A 24,876-nucleotide genomic window follows, 5' to 3' on the forward strand; every position below is an offset into this window, starting at 1 on the left:
CTGCGCTGGGAAATGTAGAACAAGCTATTTTGATTATTCAGGTGGTATAAAACACGGCAACACCCATGATGTCAGTCTCCCATTCCAAAACATTGTTCTGGTGAATGTGGAGGACATTTACTGTAAGCATAGTGAAGTCACTGTCATGTTTAGGTTGATCTGGGGGCTTGAAATTATGCATTTTCTTGCTGGAGGTTGCCATCCCAAGATGATCATAAATGGATAGATGTGGGAAGTGTGTAAAGTGGTGTATGCAAGGCTACAAATCTGAAAGGTTACAAAGCTTAAACTCCACTCTGCGGAGATATTTTGACAAAACAGAAAACATTTATCAAAAATACAACTAATGTCTAGTTATTTTAGCAGGATATTGTAAATGAAACATCCCTCATTATACATGATTATTGAGAGTTGGCTGATGGATACCAACACCAACTAGAAATGCAAAATTCGTAGACAAACTTTATGATGGCTTGAGAAAGCCTCATCTGAAAAAAATGTCAATAATTGAAGTAGTTTTTAAGAAGCTTGAAACAGTTGGCATAGTTACTATGGATTGGCATGTTTCTCGCTAGGCAGTTGATAGGGGTGCTAGGAATTGCTAGAGTGTTCTGAGTGGTTGCTAGGGTGTTCTGAATGGTTGCTAAGGCATTGCTAGGTGGTTGCTAAGGTGTTGCAAAGGTGTTCTAAGTCGTTGCTAGGGTGTTCTGTATGTTTTATAAGGTGTTGCTAGGCACCCTGCTGAAAAATCCAGCTTAAACCAGCCTAGGCTGGTTGGCTGGTTTTAGCTGGTTGACCAGCCTGGTTTTAGAGGGGTTTTGGCCATTTTCAGGCTGGTTTCCAGCCATTTCCAGCCTGGTCTTAGCTGGTCAGGCTGGAAAATGACCAGCCAAATCCAGCTAAAACCAGCTTGACCAGCCTGGTTTAAGCTGGATATAGCTGGTTTTGGCTGGACTCCCAGCTTGGCTAGGCTGGTCAAGCTGGTTTTAGCTGGTCATCTCCCAGCCTGACCAGCTAAGACCAGGCTGGAAATAATTCCACTACAGATGTCCATGTAGGTTAAACACCATCACTTTCTACTGTGTGTGTGTGTTTTGACTGAAACTCGCGCATGCCCAAATAGACACTCCCACACCCTCCCACTTTAGTTCCTCTGACACTCCCCCCTAAACAGAGCTGGGCACGCCCACTTTTCTGACTTTTTCCAAAGTAGAGGTGTGAAAACACCCTGCTGCAACGAGGGGGTTTCATGGCCCTTTAAAAGTAAAACATATTAGTGTAAATAGGGCCTACGTCTTCTGGCTTGCCAGGGAATGTCTTGTGATTCTAGACTAGCATCAAGACTAAGAGAGCAAAGACTGCCTCCTTGAGTGCTAAATGCTCAAGTAGTTGAGGATGGTTGGATAACTAAGGTTACTTACTTTTGCTTATTATTTTGGCAAAGGTGAGATGCAGTACTTAGGTCAAGTAGTTCACATGTCAGTGGGGAGTTTTAGAGAAATGTAAGTCAAAAAATTAGCCAGAGACTCATAGATAGTCATAACAATCACAATAAAAAAACTGCTGCAGTTGCATGCGTAACGAATAACAAAGGTTAAATGATTTTCGTGGCACATACAGACATCAGTTTGCTAAGGCTAGAGCTGTTTTGGAGTCCTGCATGTGTCTCTCTTCTCTCTTTGTTGTTATCAGTAATTGGTTCTCACTTCGTGCTTTTCGTTTTACATGTTGTCCAACTTCGCTTTTGCAGTGCAACCAGCATGAGCACAGAGATATGAAAGTTATGTCTCAGAGCACTGTTGTCTTTTAAAGAGATCAACTGAAGATCAATATCCCAGGGGAAAGGCCATATGACAGCAATTTTTTCAATACATCATCATAAGCTGTCTTGCATCCTTGTGTTCTTATGCACGTCATTATCAACTGCCAAAGTTAAATTCCAATACTCAAGAATGCAGGTAGAGAGGATGAATGAAATAGCCTGGGTGGATTTTTATTACGAAGGAAGCAGACTAAATGTGGACATCCTGTCAATGGATGTTGATCGGACCAGATGCAGACATTAGAGGATGTTTGCAACATCCGGGCGATGTTCTATGTTTGCTGATGAGGCAGTTTAAGCATTGTGTGCCTTCCTGCGTTATATCACACTGTGAGACACATGCTAGCAACAAATTATTTTATGTTTGGAGCTTGAATGTGAGCACTACAATAAGCTTTAATGCCATGTGCCCTGCTGCCGTTTCTTGTGGATAGGGCTTTGATTGGGCTGAGGCTGAGCAGTGGCTTAGATTGTGGGCATTGTGTTCCTTAATGGGTTTCCAGCGAGTCAAGTCCCACACAGAGTGGTGGCTTAGATTGCAGAGATAACACTCTTTGTCAGTCTTTAAAATGTACCTTTTTTTGGTTCTACAAGGTATGTAAATTCACAGATATCAGAAGACTGCATAAGACCTATTGGACCCAATATTCTCAAAGAAATCAGTCAAGTTTGGTGAAGGAAAAGTCATAGTTTGGGGTTACATTCAGTATAGGGCATGGGAGAGATCTGCAGAGTGGATGGAAACATCAACAGCCTGAGGTATCAAGACATTTGTGCTGCCCATTACTTTACAAACCACAAGAGAGGGCAAATTCTTCAGGACAGTGCAGTGAAAGCAAAGAAGGATTGGCCAGCCCAGTCACCAGATATGAACATTATTGAGCATGTCTGGGGTAAGATGAAGGAGGAGGCATTGAAGACTCTGGGAGTCCAGCAAGAACATTTTGTTTCCATTCCATATGACTTTATTAGTAAGTTATTTGAGTCATTGCAGAGATGTGTGGATGCAGTCCTCCAAGCTCATGGGAGTCATCCATAATATTAATTCTATTTCCACTGCACCACTTTATATTCTATACAGTACATTATTTCTTTCTTTAGTGACAAATTTTTTGTCCAAGCAAAGTCAGACCTTTACTGTCCTAATAAAATAATTGAAAATCAAGACATGATCATATTTTATTTTGCTAGAATAAACAAAATGTAGAGACCTTTGACTTTCATTTAAGTCACTTCTGATACCAAATGATCAACTAGAAGTCAAGTCATTATTTGTGGTTCCTAAAACTTGGATTATTTTGAAATAAAAAACAAGATTATAGATTTCATGTTTAAAAAAATATTATAACCAGAATTATGTCAAGAGAAACCATTTGTTTTTCATTAAGTGTTTATTTCCACAAAGACGACACACCAAACACAAAAAGTACTGAGTTAGTAAAAGGTCATCTATCTTCAGATTATAGACCATATAAAGAGTCAGTGACGTCACATTGTGAGAACTGAATACAGCATTTAAACAACCAAACTCCTTCATTAGCAGAAGGCATAAATATACAGAAATGCATGTGAGCTTTCAGTAGGACTGGTAACTATAAAAAAGGAGGTAGCAACCAAATAATACTTGTTGAGGACATCAGTGCAGATGTGCTAACATAACTCCTAAAATGGTTGCTTATGTGACACCAAACTATCGAAAACTGTGCCCATTGTTTTGTTTGTTACATAACCAATAGCACTATGTTAATAATTAAAGCATGATTATCTTTTCACAGCTTTCTGTTTCTGAAATAGTTATCATACTGTAGTTCTCAATACAGTGTTAAATTATGTATGTTGTTACTGAACTCACTCACAAGTCCCTTGTGAGTTAGTCCAGAAATCCATGCCATGTTGTAGAGGATTTAACAAATTAGAATCTTCATTTGCACTTTTGCAATATACAAGGCATTACACATTACACTTTAAGTGCCCTATTTCCAAATAAGTCTCAATCCTTCTCTTTATAAAAAAAATGTGACTGAAAAATACTACACTTTGAAATGTACTTTACAATATATACAAGCCTTTTGATGTAGACCATTTAAAAAAAGATAAATAAAAATGATAATACACTGAAATATTAGATAATGTGAATACTGATGAGCACTAAAACATCATTGTGGTTCTTCCAAGAATACATCATCCATTATCCAGACCATCTCTTTCACTTCACATGCTTCTGGGGCTTCATTTAAATGTACATTTTACATCAATGTCATTATAAAATCTAAACAGCATCCACATTTACAGTACATACCTTTTGGGTCCTGCCCACGTGTTGTCAAAATATCACTCTTATTTAATCCACAGATAACCTTGAACTAAACTATGCTAAGTTTGAAATCTGTAAGTAAATAGGCAATTATTTACTGACATCCTTGTGGCATTACATGATTAGCGATCCACATTTAAACACCATTATTTATTGTGTTAATGTGCCATTCTCTTTATATAAAGAATGTCAGTTTATTGTTCACTGTTTATTTTTGATCCCATAATCATCTTTCAAAACAAGAAGTAGACAACTGTGATGTATTTACACTATGGAATCATATTATTCAATCATTTTGAAATGTAATGTGCAAAATTGCAATGCATGTTAAATGGCAATGTATTTTTCATTCAATCCCTTCAGATTAGTCTCTATTTTAGAGGACGTCACAGCGGAAAGAACCGCTGGCAATGTATTTGTTTCTGACATATATTCAAAGTTTGGTACAAAATGAAAATGTAATTATATAAATAATTTACATTTGCCATTTCCAACCAATTTTAAAATTTAAATACTAATCTTAATGGTTTTATAAGTTTCAAAATAAATGCAAAATATATTACTCAAACTGAATTGATTGTGTAACATACATGTAAATCTAAATCTAGACATAGAAATGCACACTGTAAAACCCAAAAAGTTAAGGTAACTCAAACCGTTTGAGGAAACTAATTGAAACAAAGCATTTAAGTTAACAACTAATATATATGAGTACTGTGAACTTAATCTATTTGAGTTGAAGTAATGAGGTGTTTAATTAACTCATTACCTTCAACACCAGGTTTAAAACTCTTTTCAAATGAGTAGAATTAATGAACAGTAAATTTTGAGTTAACTACACTCTTTTAATTTAATAAAGTTGACTGTTGGATTTAACAGTGCATCTGAATACAGAAATAAATTGCAGTTTTAAATATTGCATTGCCATTTTGCAATTTACATTTCAAGATTATTTTTCTTCTAATAATATGCTTCCATACTATAGTACACCTATTATTTCTCCCTCTTATGAAGCGATTTAGGAGGCAGGTTATGTGTCCACGCTACTTTTCCAGACTTCTTTTACTTTTCTCTCTAACATCTAACATAAGATTGAACAATACAAAGGTCATCATTTTGGCACTTGAATAACATGAATACAACTATTAGACAATATATATATATATATTTTTTTTACACCTCATTTACAAAATATTTCACATGTACCGCAGGTTTGGCAGATAAAACTAACAATAAGGTTTACATTTCTCAAAGCCCTTTTACACTGAGTGAAATTAAATGGCAACATGATGACATTATTACATAAAAACAATAAATCCCCATGGAGCTGTACACACAGGGCACAGTGAATTACAAAGTCACAAAGCTAGTTAATTCATTCAATAATTTATTTTTTAAATCAATGTGTCAGATTTCCCCCCAAACGGGCAGCTGCTGTTGCTCAAGTGTAAGATTTCATTCACACAGAATGCATTTTTTTCTATTTCAGTGCGATACTCTTCTATTGTTTTTCAATGTAAACACATGCTTGATTGACATGCATGTCTGTTACTCTCTGTTCTTTGAAAGCACTGTGTGCATAAGCATTGTTTTTGCATTTTTCAGATGTCGTGTCAAGATAACTTCCAACTTCTACATACAGTGCCCAGTTAAAAAGCAGTCAACCAATCAGAAGAACTTGTAGGTGGGGCAAGCATCGCATATTTCTGTTTACAGGTGCTCAGTGGCTATGTTTGGATACCCTTGTGCTCTACATTGGCTGCTGTGTTTTTAGACACCAAAATGTATTCTGTGTGACTGACCCCTAAGATTAGTGGTGCTAGAGCACAGAAAGCAGTTTCAAAACAGTCTAAATACAAAAGAAAGTGATCTGGAAAAGAATAATGCTAAATGTGTTTGTTTTCGTTGTTTGAATCTTTCCTGGAAAAATCACAGTGACTTCAAGTTCTCTGAAAAAAAAATTGCAGAATTGGTGGTTCCGTAACTTGTAGTAAACACAATAGTTTGTGTTACTGATGCAGCTATCCATCAATAAATATTTCAATATCAATTTCAGTTTGTATTCCAACATTTAAATGTTTTTTTCTTTTCTGTGATCAGAATCCAAAGGCCTATTAGCTAGGTTGCGCCACAAAGTGTGCAAGCATGAATTCAAACAGTTGTTTTGTGTTTAGTGTGAAAGAACAATCTGTTGCCAATAAACTTCACTTTATCGCATCACACACAGTGTGAAAGGACTTTTATCATTGGTTAATGCATTAAGTATACAGTTGCAATTTATTCTTTTAAAGGGATAGTTCACAAAAAAAAAAAGTGTCAAATACATCTAACTCCAGGTTTTTCAAGATGTAGGTGACGTCTGTCTTTAAAAGATTTAAAAACACTTTTAAGGATTTTTTAAATTTTTTATCTAAAACTGTGTTCCTTGGCAGTTCATAAATTAAGCCAATGCGACTTAACAGATAGTTGATACAGAAATGAAAAGTTATTATTTACTCACCCTCAAGTAGTTCCAAACCTTTATGAGTTTCTTTATTTGATTGAATACAAAACAAGTTATTTTGTAGAATGTTGGAAACCTGTAACCATTGACTTCTATAGTAGTTAAACTTCTATAGTAGATAAAATATTAGAGAAATCAATAGTTACATGTTTCCCACTTTTTTCAAAATATCTTCTTTGGTGATAATGGTGATTATAAATGTTTGGAACAAGTAAAGGGTGAATAAATGACATCATTTTCACTTTCGGGTGAACTATCTCTTTAAGAGTTTAATACAAAACCGCATCAGCTTACATATGAGAACAAACTTCATACTTAAAAGAAAAGAGGGTGCAGGAACTGGCAAAAATAAAAACACACAAGAAGTAAAGCAGTATCCTCAGACAGACAACTGCAGAACAAACAACAAAACTGCAACTTTATGTCTTAAAATAATCTCTTGTCTTTCGACATCCTTTAATTCTCTGCCCCTGTACCAGTGTTGCCAGACGTACGATAATTATCATATTTGTACGATAATTTCGACCTCTGTACGATGTACGATCAATAATGAGAAAAATCCTATAATGTACGATAATTTCAGAATTTTATGGCATTTAAAAGTAACTTCATTGTAATATTCGGGCTTCTTTACTTCTGTACTGTCTGTGAGGAGTAGGTGGAGTTAGGCACGTTTTCTATCTCATCTTACGTTGCCTCTTCTCAGCCAATCAACGTAGAGAATGGCTCTCTCTCACGAGTTAACACTCCTACTGCGCGTGCCTGTGTTTAGGTCAGTAGTTTTCAGTTTAAGGTCGATCTTTTAAGCAATAATGTTAAAACAATTCGTGCTGTAAAGGAAAGTGAAAAGGACGGGAGTTTTCCCTTGATGTTCTCGTTTTTCCCCATTCAAATGCGTCTTGTGAACATGTGAAGTTAGTCTCATCAAAACAAAGCATGCACACCTCAGAGTGTGCTCTGCTTTTAAGCCAACCAGCACTATTTTGCAGTCCATTACGGCATCCAATTTGTACGGAAAAATAAATCCCTCAACATCTGGCAACATGCAACATTCAATGACAGCAACTCAGAGATGGAGTTTGAACCTTCCCACTAAGGTACCTAGTTTTTTTTTTTTTTTTTTTACGTATTGTTGTAATTAGCACTTTGTGTCAAAACGCTATGTGTCTAGATAATAGCTGTATACTCTCAGTTTGACTCGTGTACAATAATTTTCCAACAATTACGATAATTTTGAGGTTCTGGTACGATACTTTGACATTTCCAATCTGGCAACACTGCCCTGTACTCACCTCAACATAATTAAATTGCAGGAATCTTGCATACCAGACTTTCATGATCGCTGTAAATAATGTTATTTTTTTTGTACAAACAGGTTATTTCACTACGTACTGTAAGACCTTGATGTATAAACAGGATTAATTTTGTTTAGTCTTTTATGTTTTTTTTTTTTTTGGCTCTCAAAGTGCCAGTAGCTTCTGACTTGCTTTTTATGTTCCACCAAGAAACACAGCATTAGCCACAGTAATAATCTTTGATAATCTTCTAAAGCAGAGGAAGCTGCCCTAAATCCTCGGCATGAACTGTCCCTTTAAGTTAAAATTTAGGCATTATTTACCATTGATTAATGGATTATGAATTAACAAAATTTAGTAGAGAATTTCAGCCTATTTAAATATAAACATTAACCTAATGAATGCTATACAATTATTGTTTTGCTAGTTCCTGTTACATACTGCATTAACTAATGTCAACAAATTAAACCTTATTGTAAAGTGTTACCTCCGAAGTCAAGACAGAAAACACTTTTCTCAGTACAGCCGTGTCTACAAGATCTGAATGAATCAGACTTTTTCAACAGATACAGCTGCCTCATTTCCAACTACGTCAGGTCCTTCAGTTTTAACATGTCCTTTTCTTCTCAGAAGCTCTTCTGCAATGTCTTTCTGCAGTAGGTTTGTTCCTTTTATTTATGTCCCACTTCCCCAAAAACATTTATTCAAAGGACATGAGGTTTGCTGGCATCTGCAGAAAACAAATGCAGTATTCCTGATTTTAACAAGTTAGGTAAACACACACACCTAAATTTCACACGAAACAGTTAAACCTTGGATAAACAACATTCTTCCTGTTCCACATTCCACATCAATTATTCAGACAACAACTATTTTTGGATTTGTCATTTATGTAAGTGAGATAGAAAAATAGAGTAAACTGTAACTGAAAAAAACTAATCTAACAGTAGACTAAAAAACAAGATGTATTTCAATGCCATTTTTATAAACTATAGCAAATGAGAAACTAAAATGTAATAGACTGTCAACTCTTTTCCTTACATACAGTAGGTCTTTAATTGGAGAAATTATCAAAATGACTGGCTCGACGAGAAACACCTAAGTATTTAAACCTTTTTTTTATAATACATATACAAGCTGTTAGCTTGCACTTGCAAATAACATTAATACACATATTTCTGCTTTATCTGCATTTCTGCTTTATCTATAAGTTGCAAATCACACTGATACAGCTTTTTACAGAAATATCATATATAAAACTCACATTAGGATGTTTGACTTTCCTGTGACTAAATGTTCAGGATGTCAGAATCCCCAAACTACCCCATTTTTCAAGTTGGTGCTTCACGTTAATATCAAAATTTGCCATCCTTTACGTGAGAAATGTTAAATGTGTCAAAATTGTCTTTTGGTTTGGCTGAATATGTTTATTTATTTTTTCATGGATTGTAAGTAACAATGAGACTCCACGTGTGTTGCTTTGAATAACTTGTTTCCATAGCTGTCATTTACCCAGGGATAATGTTGGGGTTTATATTCACAAGAACACAGTGTGAAGCTCCCCTTTATACAACTACATTACTGCAGTTGTTTTTATAAAAAGAATACTGCAGGTGACTTTTTTGGACACAAATAAACTGCATTATTTAAGTATATTGCAGTATTACTGCAATACAACTAAAGTACTACAGTACAACTAACTGCAGTACATATACTGCAATATAACTCAAGTACAGTACAACTACTGCAATAGTACTGAAATGATATAATACTGTAATGCAGTACAACTACTGCAATGGTACTGGAGTACTACAAGTACTATAATGCAGTACTGCTACTGCAATACAACTGAAGTACTACAACAGTACAACTGTTATACCGCAATTGCAATACAGCTGAAGTACTTCTACAAAACAACTGCAGTACAACTTCTATTTATCTTGCTCAGTGGACAATAGTTACCAATTAAGGTTTGAGTAATTTAGTTGTACTGCTGAGGTACTACCACAATATACTGTATTGCACTTTTCAGTAGTATAAATAGCTACAGAAACAAATCTAAAATACTGCAATACATAATAAAACTAAAGTGCTTTTTAATACGTATTATGTATCAAAGTGCAATAAATTATATTGCATATCATTATACTGCCTTTTTAATGTTAATTTAGTTGCACTGCAGATTTTACTGCTGTTGAACTATAATGCATTGTAGTTAAACTGTGTTTATACCTCATTATACTGCGATTTTGCAGTTGCATTGAATTTTGCCAGTTATTCTTGTATATAAGCTACATTATACTATTACTGTTCAATTTACTGGAATTTTTTTATTATTTGTTTTTGCATATAAACTCTAAAAATCATTGTATTGTAATTTTACTGCAGTTATACTTCTATATACTGCTGTTGTACTGCAGTTATTTTTAAAGGGCTATATTTATTTTATATGAGAACAAACATACCTGCGGCCTTGTACTCCTGCAAGCCTCGGCTAGGTGTCTGTGCCAGATAATCGCAGAGAAACGTGACCCAGTCTGGAACTTGTAAACATTACCTGAAACCAAAGATTAGAATAAATCAGTTTTGGTTTATTTACATGACATTGATTGTCAATGCAAACCTGCAATTTAAAAAGCAAAAATCTGCATCTGTACTGGCTTCTTATTATACAAAAAATCTAACTCTTAATAGTGAAATCAAAAATTGTGGTATTTCAACTACCTAAACATGACATGAGGAAGTCCTACTGCAACATTTAGCAACATTTCCACATTCACTGCTTAGCCAAAACCACACAACACAACACATTACAACACTGGAAACTAGAGACAAAAAACAGACAGCTCAAGACATGAAACGCAGAGCTCAAATAACTTCAAAAACCTGACACTAAAAGAAGTGAAGCCAAGTCTGCTGTTTAACACTGGTGAATGTTTGATAGTTCTGCAAGCAAATTATGTTCAACATGACCTTTAAATAACAGAAGCATAAGAAAACATTGTACAAGACTTATGCTTGAAGAAAAACTGCCCTTCACAAAAATGTATAAAATACTCTTAAAATTTACACAAAACGGATATGGAAGATAAGAATCTGGCTGTGTTGACCGATACTGTAAGTCCTCAACACAGATACTTATGACTAGCTTGAACACACCCTATTCTAGATGACTGGGAGCTGTAAGAGGAAAATGATTACGCTGAAGACCACTTCTGACTAAACAGCATATCAGCCTCTTATTCATTCATTAACCAGAAGAGAATTGGTTTCCTAAGCTTGTTTTTTTCTCCATTATCATCAGTTACTTGCTTTTGTTGCCTTTGGTTTATTTAGTTGGGGTCAGTGGAGCTGCCCTACAGTAAAATAAAAAAATTGGAGCTGGAAACATAATGAACTATGATTGGCTAACACCTCAAGTGTGTGTCATAAATGTCAACCTTACCATTATTATTAAGTTTAAGCTTCCATGGCTTCTAAACCATTTAAACAAAAACAGCTGTTTTAATCTTTCCAGGCTCACTGGGAAAAAAATGCTCTACCATAATTTTTGGAACTCCAACAATACTTATAAACTTCCATTCCTGAAACCGCCAGCAGTGTGTATGCCCTGTTCATATTGGTAGTGTTAGTTTACCCAAAAATGACAATGATGTTAGTAAGTACTCACTCGCATGTTGTTCTAAATATCTGAGACATTCATTTGTAATAAGACAACAAGGTTCCCAGCTTGTTCTAAACAAAAGTGGAATATTTTAAGCTACGGGAATGCTTTTGTTTGCACATTAAATAATGACTTTATTTATCAGTTTCTAGTTGTCAGTGTCTAGGGCACATGTTCACAAATCACACTTTGATTTAACATTTTACCTCAAACATGCATGTGCTTTGTTTCAAAATAAGGAAGTTGTGCATGTGCACCCAGGGGTGTAGCAACTGTTGAATACATTTTTTTTTCTTGTTTTTATGTGCACACAAGGGAACAGTATTCTCAATGCCTGATAATATTCAGGGAGAACCACTGAAAGCTTTATGGCCTGTTTAACGGATGTTTTATGGTATCTTTCTGGACTTTGAGTGATCTAAACATTGCTTTTAGCTTGTCCACTTTTAATTTCTTCTAGCATTCAACTGGATTGCTTTCCATAGACACTCATTAAAGTTAAATGTGTTTGTACAGCTACTAAACTCCACATAATCTCTGCCTATTGACTCATTACCATTACTGCTGTCTATGTTATTTTCTGTTGTCTCCTTTTGCATTCATATATTATTTTGCACTTTTAGACAAATGGATCAGAAAATACAGCCTTCCCTTTGAGAATCAGGAAATTGGTGAAAAGTGAAAAAAGACACTTGACAGACAGATTAAGGCACAATCGCAATTCTATTTTTGTACCCCTACTCCTTCCTCATGGCCCTTGAAACAAAGTGTGAAGGGAAAGGGCTTCAAAATGTACCCCTACAAAATGGGTCAGCACTACAACACCTGCACACATGATCATATGCTATAGTGAGCTCTAACATCACATGAGATCGACGATGGCAACTGCTGTATTCCAGTTGATTTTTTTTCTTCAGGAAATCACTAAAGGCATACAGTGAAGCCAGAATTATTAGCCCTCCTGTTTATTTCCCCCCCAATTTCTGTTTAACAGAGAGAAGTTTTTTTCACACATTTCTAAACATAATAGTTTTAATAACTCATCTCTAATCACTGATTTATTTTATCTTTGCCATGATGACAGTAAATAATATTTGTATATAATACTTCTATACAGCTTAGTGACATTTAACTAGGTTAACTAGGCAGGTTAGGGTAATCAGGCAAGTTATAGTATAACGATGATTTGTTCTGTAGACAGTTAAAAAAAATTAGCTGAAAGGGGCTTATAATTTTGTCCTTAAAATGGTGTTTAAAAATTTAAAACTGCTTTTATTCTAGACGAAATAAAAAAATAAGACTTTCTTCAGAAGAAAAAATATTATGAGACATACTGTGAAAATTTCCTTGTTCTGTTAAACATCATTTGGGAAGTATTTAAAAAAGAGAAAAAAATTCAAAGAGGGGCTAATAATTCTGACTTCAACTGTATATCATATACATATAGGATTTACACCACGGCCATATTCATCTATATGTTAACCAGGGGTCACCAAACTTGTTCCTGGAGGGCCGGAGTCCAGCAGATTTTAGCTCCAACCCTAAATAAACACACAGGATCAAGCTAATCAAGGTCTTACTAGGTATACTTGAAACACCCAAGCAGGTGTGTTGAGGAAGTTGGAGCTAAACCCTGAAGGGACACCGGCCCTCCAGGACCGAGATTGGTGACCCCTGATGTAAACACACAAAAACAACATTAATGTTGCATAGACACTGCAAAAAGGTCATTCCCAGCCACTAGACTTTTGTGATAGGGTATTCAAGTGTCATTGAGTGACAGATTATTGTGCTTTACAAATGGAGGGGTAAAGGGAAAAGCTAAGGGGTAGAATTGGGATTGGGCCTACACCCGGTGTGAATGGAAATGTGTTTCTATTTGGAAAATGGTAACAGGTTATTTCACTCATTCATTCATTTCAGCAAAAACTTTTTTTTTATCAGTTAGACTTAATGTAGATGTTATCTTCAGTTGCAAACAGCATTAGTCTTTATGTGTCACTTAACAGCTAGTTGATTTCTAAACTGTGGCTTAACATGCAAACAGTTTGGTAAGATTAAGTGTTGCCATTGTCATACTTATCTTTTCTGAGAAAACTAAAAATTCTTGCTGCTCGCTGAAGACTTTACCCGAAAACAGCTGTGAAATGTGTAAGAAATGTGGTGATTCAACTGTAGGGAAGCTACAGAAACCAACAAAGCAAGCAAGTGACAATGCAAAGAGAGAGAGAGAGAGAGAGAGAGAGAGAGAGAGAGAGAGAGAGAGAGAGAGAGGGAGAGAGAAAGAGAGAGAGAGAACAAAAGGACCTTGTGTAAAAAAAAATGTATAAAATAAAATAAACAAATAAACAAACAAACAAAAAACCTAGCGTAAAAACAGGTTCAGTCTGGCAAAACTATACAAATAATCACTTTAGAATTTTATTTAAATTACCAATGGCAGTTGAAATAAACATTCTACCAAATCAACCATCCATTTAAAGCAACAAGCCTGATGTGACAAATTCATTCAGGTCATATTATAAAGTTCAGTACATGCAAATGGCTATAGTGTGTGAGCATTATTCTCATATAAACTTTGCAAATGTAAAACCCATGCGAAACCAAGGTAATCAGAAAACAATACAGACTGTTGTGTTGTTTAGTTGCACACTGTCAAGGTTTGCATGTACTTTAGATCAAGTTCTAAGTCATCCAATCCTGATGAGCAGCTGTGTCACCAGGAAAACACAGACTGATACAGTATATGTTGCACATGAGATCATTCATATGCTTGGCCCAGACTCCAGTACTCCCTTATTTTTAATTTGATCAAAGTTAATATTTAACTTACAATTTATGTAGGACTTTTTTTTAGGTTTTTTTATGAGTTACGAAGCAACATTCTTCAGAGCTTGTCAGAATGCAAAATGCAGGATATGGAGATTTTGCAGACAACAAGATATATGCTATAGGCTAGTTAACCTTAGCATAGCTTCCCGTCACTTTTTATTAACTTGAAACTCCTCAAATACATTTGGGCACCCAGAAAAAGAGTGAAAAAGAGTGAGACTACTGCTGAGCCATTTCTTGGTTCTCCACCAGTCAAAAAAAACTAAAAACTTCATGTTCTTTGTGGAAGAATTTTACAGTCAGTGGTGCTGCAGATAAAACAAACTGATACTGTATAATGTGTGCAAAAGTGAAATCAGCAGAGGCAGAGATATTAAACATCTGTCAACATCTTCTATGCATAATCATTCATTTCTTTTCGGCTAAGTCCCTTTATCAATATGGGGTTGCCACAGTGGAATGAACCACCAATTTATCCAGCATATGATTTACGCAGTGGCTGCCCTTCCAGCTGCTACCCAGCACTGGGAAACATCCATACACTCTCTTTCACACACATACAATAGGGACAATTTAGCTTACCCAATTCACCTGTATTGCATGTGTTTGGACTGTGGGGGAAACCGGAGCACCCGGAGGAAACCCACGCCAACATGGGGAGAAGCCAGTCAGGGCTCGAACCAGCAACCTTCTTGCTGTCAGGCGACAGTGCTACTCACTGTGCCACCTCGCAACCTTCTATGTAATGTAGTATCACATGCACTAAAAGCATCCTCTCCTGATACTGTCTGTGAACCCCCCACAAGCATCAACCCCCTCAATCAGCCCAGCTATGTTCTGCTAAATCCTCCACAAGCACCAAACCATCAACACAGCCACATTCTGCCCCAGCAAGTCAGTTTCAAACATAAAAACAAAAAAACAAAAAACAAACTTTGAGTCTGTTTTGTGGCAGGCAGATGACAATAGCAGGGCTGTATCTTTTAGTATTATATAGAATACTTTTGTTCTGCCAGATCCCCCAGGCAGGGTTTTATTTAGATTTATTTTGTTAATTTTAGTTTTTGGAATTATGTCCATTGGAAAAAAGTTCTTTCAGAAGAAGAACAGTTTTTTGAAGTATTATTTGTTTTTATTCTGTCTATTCAGTGTCCTTCAACAAGAACGGTGGTGGTGGGGTTCATAATATTCACAATGGTATTTTATTAGTTGTTGGTTTAACCATGGGTGAGATAATGGCGTCTATGTTATTTTCTTTTCAATGACATTTCTTATCACATGTTCAAAAACAACAACCAATATTGCATATCTATAATTTATATAATAGGTATAATTAAACAATACTTTCACTATAATGTAAATTAGAAGTGTAATAGAAAAAATACATATTTTTGCGGCATTTTGAATTGTACTGGAATACAAATACAAATACAAATACAAATACTTTTCCAACCTCAACAAAAACAAATACAAATACCGGCTGCTCCGCACATCCCTAATATATATATATATATATATATATATATATATATATATATATATATATATATATATATATATATATATATATATATATATACATAAAACCTACAAAAATTATTAATCCATAAGATAAGGGTTTGGTGCACCTGAAGCTCCTTCAACTGCTTCAAATACATATATTAATTTTTAAATGATCAAAATGATCAAATTAATGGGAAATCCATTAATAAATAATGGATGATGGTACTCTTTTTCCAGGCCCAAAGTACACTTATTAGATCATTAGAATTACTAATCAATGGAAAAGTAAATAATACATTGAGGAATGAAGACAGAACAAGCATAATCAGTACCTCTATCAGGATCAGTGAGCTGGAAAATGTTTGGATGTTCAGGGTTGTCTGGCAGCACCACCATCCAGCCTGTGAGCGTTATCTTTTTACACGGCCTAGATTTATACTTTAGACATAAATAAACACATACAAAGAGGATAAGAGGTGAGGTTCAGTACACTTTGTCTAAGTTTATGGTGTGTTTACATTGGCTGTTTTGGTAACACTCTGCAGTAAATGCTCTGCCAGAGTGCCTTTTTTGAATAAGTGTGATGCTGAGCTTAATACAATTAAGCAATCTAAACTACTAAATTAAAGAAACAAACCACTTTTAAAAAATAGACTGATTTTAAAATCATCAACATTGCTGGCAGTGGCTGGCAACTTAGAAAAAATGGTGTCAGGAAAAGAGTTAATAAACATTTCTAAAAAAATAAAAAGTAATACCATTGTTGTAACGTTTATTTATAATTATTACAATTCTGAATTATTACAGTTAAAGGAAAGAGGATATATGCTGCACAAAATGAACTGATATTGATTTGTATATACAACTATACTGATACTAATATTTGTTATTTGTTAAGCTTTGTAATTAAAATATAGTACTATTTGATCATGTTTTAAATGAGTAAAGCTCAATGTGTGCTAGTTTATTCCTGCTGCATCATTAAACTACTTTTATTGCATGTGCATTAGATTATACATTGTGTTTTCTTGCACCATGTCTTTGTGTGGCAGAATAATTATTTACAGGTCTTTTTCAAAGTTCTTCATCTTATAAAAATGCTATAACATGTATCTACACACAACAAACAAACAAGCCCAGCTTACACCTTTATAATCCATGTCTTTTTGTTTGTTTATGAATCTTTAGGTTAAAACTGTGAATACAAAGCAAATGCAGAGTATTTGTTGATTATTTTTTTATTATTTTTTTGATTCAGACCTAAATAAACCAAGTGAACTGAACTACAAGTGTGAAAACCTGAGTTCTTATTAAATTACAAAAATATTTAATCACTTACATGTCTTCGTTCATTTGCTCTTAGAGCTTTGGAACCAAAATAGATGAGAATGGAGCCAGACAGGACAATCCAATAGCGCTTCCAGGATGACAGCTGGAATAAAGGAAATAGGATTTAAACAAATGAAGTGCTTTTGTCCAAGAACTCAATCATGGGCAGTTAATCCAACTTTAAATTTAGAAAAAAAAGAAGATTTTTATTTATTAAGAAAAAAGATTTTTATTTATTATTTATGTTTTTAATATATTATCACTGAACCCATGTTTATTAATTTTTTTTCTTTTGCATTTTTGGTAAGTTTCACATACAGACACAACACATAAACATGACCCCTGTTCACATGGATGCACAGAAATGACAAAAGAATGCTGTGTTTTGCATGCCAGACCACTAGGCGGTGATGCTGATTGGTATCTAAAAATATGCCTATGTACTGTACATGTGGTCTTCTAGTGCATTTACTGTATATTTTAGTTGTCAAGTGCTCATGTATGACTATAGACTGAAACTGTAACATGTTAATGACATCACAATATTTATACTGTACACCAAAGACATGGATTCTGCACATTATATAATGGAATTAACAGCATGCAAGGCAGTATTGAAAGACACTTCTTACGCTTAACAGTGTTAATTTAATTCTTACACAGGACAAATATTATTTAAACATATTATTCATTCATTCATTCATTTTTTTGTCGGCTTAGTCCCTTTATTAATCTGGGGTCGCCACAGCGGAATGAACCACCAACTTATCCAGCTAGTTTTTACGCAGCGGATGCCCTTCCAGCCGCAACCCAACTCTGGGAAACATCCACACACACTCATTCACACTCATACACTACAGACAATTTAGCCTACCCAATTCACCTGTACCGCATGTCTTTGGACTGTGGGGGAAACCGGAGCACGCGGAGGAAACCCACACGAAGGCAGGGAAAACATCCACACAGAAACGCCAACTGAGCCGAGGTTTAAACCAGCGACCCAGTGACCTTCTTGCTGTGAGGCACCAGCATTACCTACCGTGCCACTGCCTCGCCTTAAACATATTATATAGATAATATTATTCATTCATTTATATTCCTTCAGCTTAGACCCTTATTTATAAGGGGTTGCCACAGCGAAATTAACCTCTCCGACTATTCCAGCATATATTTTACACAATGGATGCACTTTCAGCCGCAACCCAGTAATGGCAAACACCCATACACTCTCTCATTCACACACACACACACACACTCTAATACACTATGGCCAATTTTGTTTACCCAATTTACGTATAGCACATGTCTTTGGACTGTGGGGGTAAACCGGAGCACTCAGAAGAGGCGACAACTGGCCAGGACACGAACCAGAGGCCTTTTTGCTGTGAGGCGACAGTGCTAACCACTGAGCCAGTGTCGCCCCTTTTTGTTGAAGTATTTACTGTAATTTTAAAAATCTTGCAAATGAAGTAACTAATTTCTATTTTTCACAAGGCAATGCAGGTGCTTAAAGCAGATGAAAAAAAAATCACTGATCTACGTAAATATCTCTTTATCTACTGTACACAGACTAAAAAAACAGTGTTAAATACACTGTCTGTCACAGTCTGTCAAATCATTTTGTGTAGTTATTGTGCAATTTTGTAAAGACACTGATGATCCACTGTCTTTTTTTATTTTTTATCGTATAATATATCCAACTTTCAGTTGACTCATGCAGAGCTGGCAAGTATAATCTAGACTTCGGTACACATCTACAATAAATTGATACTATATTTTGACAATAACACAATCTAATAAAAGAAATCTATTGGTCACAACTGCAGCTAAATGACTGCACACTTACAGTGGGTTTTTTACCCTCCTTCATTAGTGTCTTTCTCCGCAGTGGCCCTTCAATGGTTATACTGCTGAGAGTACTGCATTCATAGCTGGATACAGCCCCAGGGGTGCTGATGAGGAAAACACAATCATATTTACTACTTACTCTTAAATATGGACAATTATAAATATATATATATATATATATATATATATATATATATATATATATATATATATATATATATATATATATATATATATATATATATATATATATATATATATATATATATATTTTATATATTAGGGATGTAACGGTATCAGAATTTCATGGTACGGTAATACCTCGGTATGAATGGCACGGTACGGTATTTATTAAGTAATTTACAGGAAAACAAAACTAATGAAAAGACTCGAAAAAAGTGCCAAAAGTGTTTATTTACCTAGCACTGAACATATCAATGACATACATATTAGCCATCTATCTGTAAGTTTCGAAACAGGAACTTCAATTTTTCAATTTTAATAACATAAACTATAAACCCTGTAAAAAATTAATAAAGTTTCAATTTTGTATTGTTGAAAACTCATCACATTAAACATTTAATCACTCACTCACTTGGATAGAGATTTTTTTTTTTTTAATTATCATAAAAATATAATCTGGCAAAAGCTGGGATGTCTGGGCATTTACAATGTCCCCTGCAACAGAAAAAAACCCTCTCATTTGGGACTGAGGTTTCTGGGACAGAGAGATATGATTTAGCCGAGGTTGACAGCAGTGGGTAACGCTGTGCATTGTCTTTCCACCATTTGAGACGACAAGCCATGAGTGAGATAGAGGTCTCTTTATGGTACAAGTCAATGTCTGCATCAATCTAACAAGCGTGCTGTGTTCTGCAGTCCCCATGACTGTTTTTAGTCGTATTCCCCAACATATATTTCACCACAGTCTGTCAGTGCTTGCATAACGTTTTTTTCTTTATCTGTCACCTTTTCTGCTTTTTCGTATCTTTTAGAAAGAAACCGAAATACTTCCACACATCCGATTTAAAACCCACTTTAGGTTCACACACTCCATTTCCGCATTACTGGATCTGTAGTGACAACAGACCGCAAAGGATGATGGCCACGCCTAGGCTGATGGGAATTGTAGTTCCCGCTACCTCCCATTCACTTCAATCGCCTATGCAAACTTTTCTCAGAAATATAGTTTTATTGAGTCATGCGCCTACGGTAATATTGAAAAAAATTACTATTGCGGTATGACGGTATTTACAATATTGTTACATCCCAAATATATATATATATATATATATATATATATATATATATATATATATATATATATATATATATATATATATAAATTAGTAAAGTAGAACAACTTCAGTATGTGTTAAGGTCAATCAACTGTGAAACAAGAATAACTGTAAATAAAAGTTTAAAGTGCCCTAATTATGTTATTGTTTAATTTCATCTTCTACTAATAGCTGTAATATATATTTATATATATTTTAATATAGCTGTTTATGAACGGACATATATGGGTGAAGTTTTAAAGAACAAAGTGATAAATGGCATTTCTGTCTTCCAAAGAAAGATCTAATTATTAACCTAATATAAAATTAGTTGTTAGTAAAATCAGACTCATATAGTTTTATGTTAAATAAAGCACCACTTCCATACAATGAGTCAAAGAAAATAAAACTGTCACTTTCTTCCCTTGGTGATTAGAAATAAAAATTGAACTTGCTGCAGTGGAAGCAATTACTGTGGACCTTTCTTTTATACAATAAATTGTGTATCACAAAATGAAAACCAAATATCATAACTAGTTTTTAGATGTGAGAGACTGCTTTTTGGGAGCACAGCATCTCAAGACAGCTCTGCAAGGTAATAATATTTTGATGATAGACTATGACTAAGACATTTTAGAATAACCAAAACAACATTTCAGATGTTTTACAAACTGGTCAGGATTTGCCCATTAATAGCATCCCATTGCTCCCCAGTTCTGACATAAAAGTAGATTGCCATTGTGGTGTATATATTGGCTATGTGTGCATATTAAAACAAAATCATGTGACTTTTTTGATGTGTGTGCCGGATTTTATTCTGTATTTATTTTTTCAGTTAGTTTCCATCATAGTTTATGTGCATGTTTTCTTATTGGATAAAATCTTTATTGTACTCAGTTGTGCAAATACGTTTTTTCATGCACATTTATAAAATTGATTTGCATCTTGCTGTTCCCATTAAGCCTTTTTTACATGAATGCGCATAAAAATACGTGGATGGAAAGTCTCCTGCCACTCACCGGCCACTTTATTAGGTATTTCTTACTAGTACCGGTTTGGGCCCCCTGTTGCCTTCAGAGTTGCCGTAATCTCTTGTGGCATAGATTCAACAAGGTACCGGAAATATTCCTCAGAGGTGTTGGTCCATATTGACATGATAGGATCACACTGTTGCTGCAGATTTGTCAACTGCACATCCATAACGCAAATCTCCAATTCCACCACATTCCATAGGTGCTCTATTGGATTGAGATCTGGTGATTGTGGAGATCATGTCATGTTCAAGACACCAGTCTAAGATGATTTGCATTTTATGACATGGTGCGTTATCCTGCTGGAAGTAGTCATCAGAAGATGGGTACACTGTGGTCATAAAGGGGTGGACATGGTCAGCAACAATATTCAGGTAGACTGTGGCATTGACACAATGCTCAGTTGGTACTAATGGACCCAAAGTGTGCCAAGAATATATCCCACACACCATTACACCACCAGCACCAGCTTGGACTGTTGATATAAGGCAGGATGAATCCATGCTTTCATGTTATTGACTTCAAATTCTGCTCCTGCCATCCAAATTTTGCAGCAGAAATCGAGACTCATCAGACCAGGCAATGTTTTTCCAATCTTCTATTGTCCAATTTTGGTGAGCCTGTGTGAATTGAAACCTCAGTTTGGTTTTATTAGCTGACATGAGCGGCACCCGGTGTGGTTTTCTGCTGCTGTAGCCCATCTGCCTAAAGGTTGGATATTTTGTGTTTTCAGAGATGCTCTTCTGCATACTTTGATTGTAAGGATTGGTTATTTGAGGTACTGTTGCCTTTGTATCTGCACTAATCAGTCTGACCTTTCTCCTCCATTTTCTCATTTTCTGTCTATTCTCTGTAATTCTCTGTAAACCCTAGGGATGGTTGTGCGCAAAAACAATCCCAGTAGATCAGCAATTTTTGAAATACTAAGACCAGCCTGTCTGGCACCAACTACCATGCCACGTTTAGAGTCACTTAAATCACTTTTTTCCCCATTCTGATGCTCGGTTTGAGCTACAGCAGATCATCTTGACCATGTCTACATGCCTAAATGTATTGAGTTGCTGCCATGTGATTGCCTGATTAGAAATTAGCGTTAACGAGCAGTTAGACAAGTGTCCCTAATAAGGTGGCAGATGAGTGTATATGCTTGTCTGTCAAGAAGCTGTTTTTGACTGTTCGGTGCCATATTGTGACAGAATAATACATATGTTAGTGTATGCTTGCTTTAGCCATTTTCATTTCTATTAATTAAATAATTAATAAAGAATTGTGTCTCAGAACAAAGTTTTGTATATAATTTTTACAATTTGTGGCAAGTAGCTGTGTAATAAGTGTAAGGCGTGGATTTTAGCTGCCCGTGGGTGAATGTAAATAAAGATGATGGACTTGAAAATACTGACGACTAACTATTTTATTGAGCAAAAACTGTGGAGGAGATCGACACGAGTCTCCTCTCGTCACACTCCACCTGCTGTGCTTTTTCACACACACACACACACACACACATAACCCTCCTCCGCGGAGGACACAACACCTAAATAAAAGTCCTTAACAGAAACATTTAAAACAGAATACAATGCATATTAAACAAACAGCTTCACATAAGCAAGATAAAGAACATTCAGACAGTTGTTTTTGCAGAATAAAGCCGTGCAATCTTATTGACCTTATTCTTCAATGCAGAAGTGTGGTTGTTTTTGAACTTCCGATTCAGTCGCCTATGGGATAAATGACTATAGGAATACTAAACAGCAGAAAACGGTCAAACTACTAGCTCTACAAACAAGTGTTTGCATGACTATACAGACCAAGTAGAATAATATAATAGGAAAATAACAATTTACAACATCAAGCAGCATAACAAACTGCTTTTAACTTCTAAAAATTAATAGAAGTGAATAAGACCGGAAGTCTTGAACCAAAAAGATTCAAATGGATGCACCAGCTCATACGTGAAGAATAAGATGAATACAACATCCCCCGACTTTGTGTTGGGCTGCCAATAAGCTTGTCAGCCTTTAATCTGGTAACGACGGCTTGGATGTATTTTATTACTTACATCAGGGGTCACCAATCTCTGTCCTAGAGGGCCAGTGTCCCTGCAGGGTTTAGTTCCAACTTGCTTCAACACACCTGCCTGGATGTTTCAAGTATACCTATTAACACCTTGATTAGCTTGTTCAGGTGTGTTTGATTAGGATTGGAGCTAAAATCTGCAGGACAATGGCCCTCCAGAAACAAGTTTGGTGACCACTTCCTTACATAATAAGATACAATTGTAGTGTTTATGGTCTTGGATTGTTGAATGAAGTAGTATTAACCTCTGTTATGTCCTTAATAGGCACAAAATAAACAACTTAAAATGAACAAAATAATATTTCATACCTATAAATGTAGCTTCTACTTCTAGGAGAGTTACATATTGGGACACGCCAATTTGGGCCAAGTGTTGCATACATTCGGCCTCTGAAAGCAATCAGGACAGATACACACATTACTTTGTTTGGTAAAATGACTTAAATCAATCAATCTTATATTCTGATTCATAATAATCTTTAATTGGCCTTACCTCTCAACAGTACTTGATAATTCATCACTAAAAGAGCTCTCTCTACTGCCTGCAGAGGGACAGAGGAAAAATAAAGAGTAAGATTCAATTATTTGTTTTCTCCTTCAATAACTAAAATAAACAATCCCAGGAACATCACATGGTAAAGATTTCAAGTCTGCTGGGCTGCAAAAGAAAATAACCCACTGCACAAATGATTTAACACTGCCGCCATCTAGTGTTGAAATCATTCGCTTTTGATGCAAAAATATTCCAACACAGTAGTGATGTAGAAGTAAATAAAATGCTTTAAAACAAGGACACGGATACTTGTGCTTTATGAAAAGGGTGTAAAACAGGAATTAACTGCATTACCCAGTGATATGCCGTTGGTGAATACTGAATCATGTGTATGGTTTCTGACAGGACTGTGAGACTCTAAGAAGCTGTCATCCAGTAGGTGTCGAGCCTTTTCCTTTTCAGGAAATGTTGCACTTTTACTCTCCACAACACCAAACTGACACATCATACTGAGAAAAAAGAGAGAAATGAAACACAATCAGCCAGTTCCACAATGCAATGCATTTCCTTGTAAAACTAGTGAACTATTAAAATGACATTTCTAGTGTACTTCAAAACTTGTCAGTATATTCATTTAAATTTACAGTATAACCAATTTGCCTGTCAAATGAATAAAAAATAAATGTCAGATCAGGAAATATTGAAAATGTTGGACATCTTTCAGACATATGAAAATGTCAGTGGACCACTTTCGGTCACCTATCATACATCAGTGGACATCTTTCAGTAATTTAATGTAATATAATGTGTGTATTTATTTAGCACATTTATTGTGTGTGGTCATACACCCAAAGCGCTTCACAATCTGAGGGGGGTTTCTCCTCACTGC

The 24,876-nt window shown here is 35.4% G+C and overlaps 1 protein-coding gene across 1 annotated transcript in view; it reads right to left on the minus strand.

Moving 5' to 3' along the window:
• Positions 1 to 8,080: 8,080 nt before the first annotated feature.
• Positions 8,081 to 24,876, minus strand: part of ralgps1 (Ral GEF with PH domain and SH3 binding motif 1) — a 191,336-nt gene continuing 174,540 nt past the window's right edge. Inside the window, 8 exon segments of the mRNA NM_001100146.1 lie at positions 8,081 to 8,664; positions 10,400 to 10,491; positions 16,266 to 16,371; positions 17,273 to 17,365; positions 19,109 to 19,214; positions 23,804 to 23,884; positions 23,988 to 24,036; positions 24,342 to 24,496. Coding sequence (NP_001093616.1) covers positions 8,635 to 8,664; positions 10,400 to 10,491; positions 16,266 to 16,371; positions 17,273 to 17,365; positions 19,109 to 19,214; positions 23,804 to 23,884; positions 23,988 to 24,036; positions 24,342 to 24,496 — 712 coding nt within the window. The 3' untranslated portion in view covers positions 8,081 to 8,634.

This window comes from Danio rerio, chromosome 8 (assembly GCF_052040795.2).
Source record: "Danio rerio strain M-AB ecotype USA chromosome 8, GRCz13ab, whole genome shotgun sequence".
In the NCBI taxonomy this organism is placed as follows: Eukaryota; Metazoa; Chordata; class Actinopteri; order Cypriniformes; family Danionidae; genus Danio; species Danio rerio.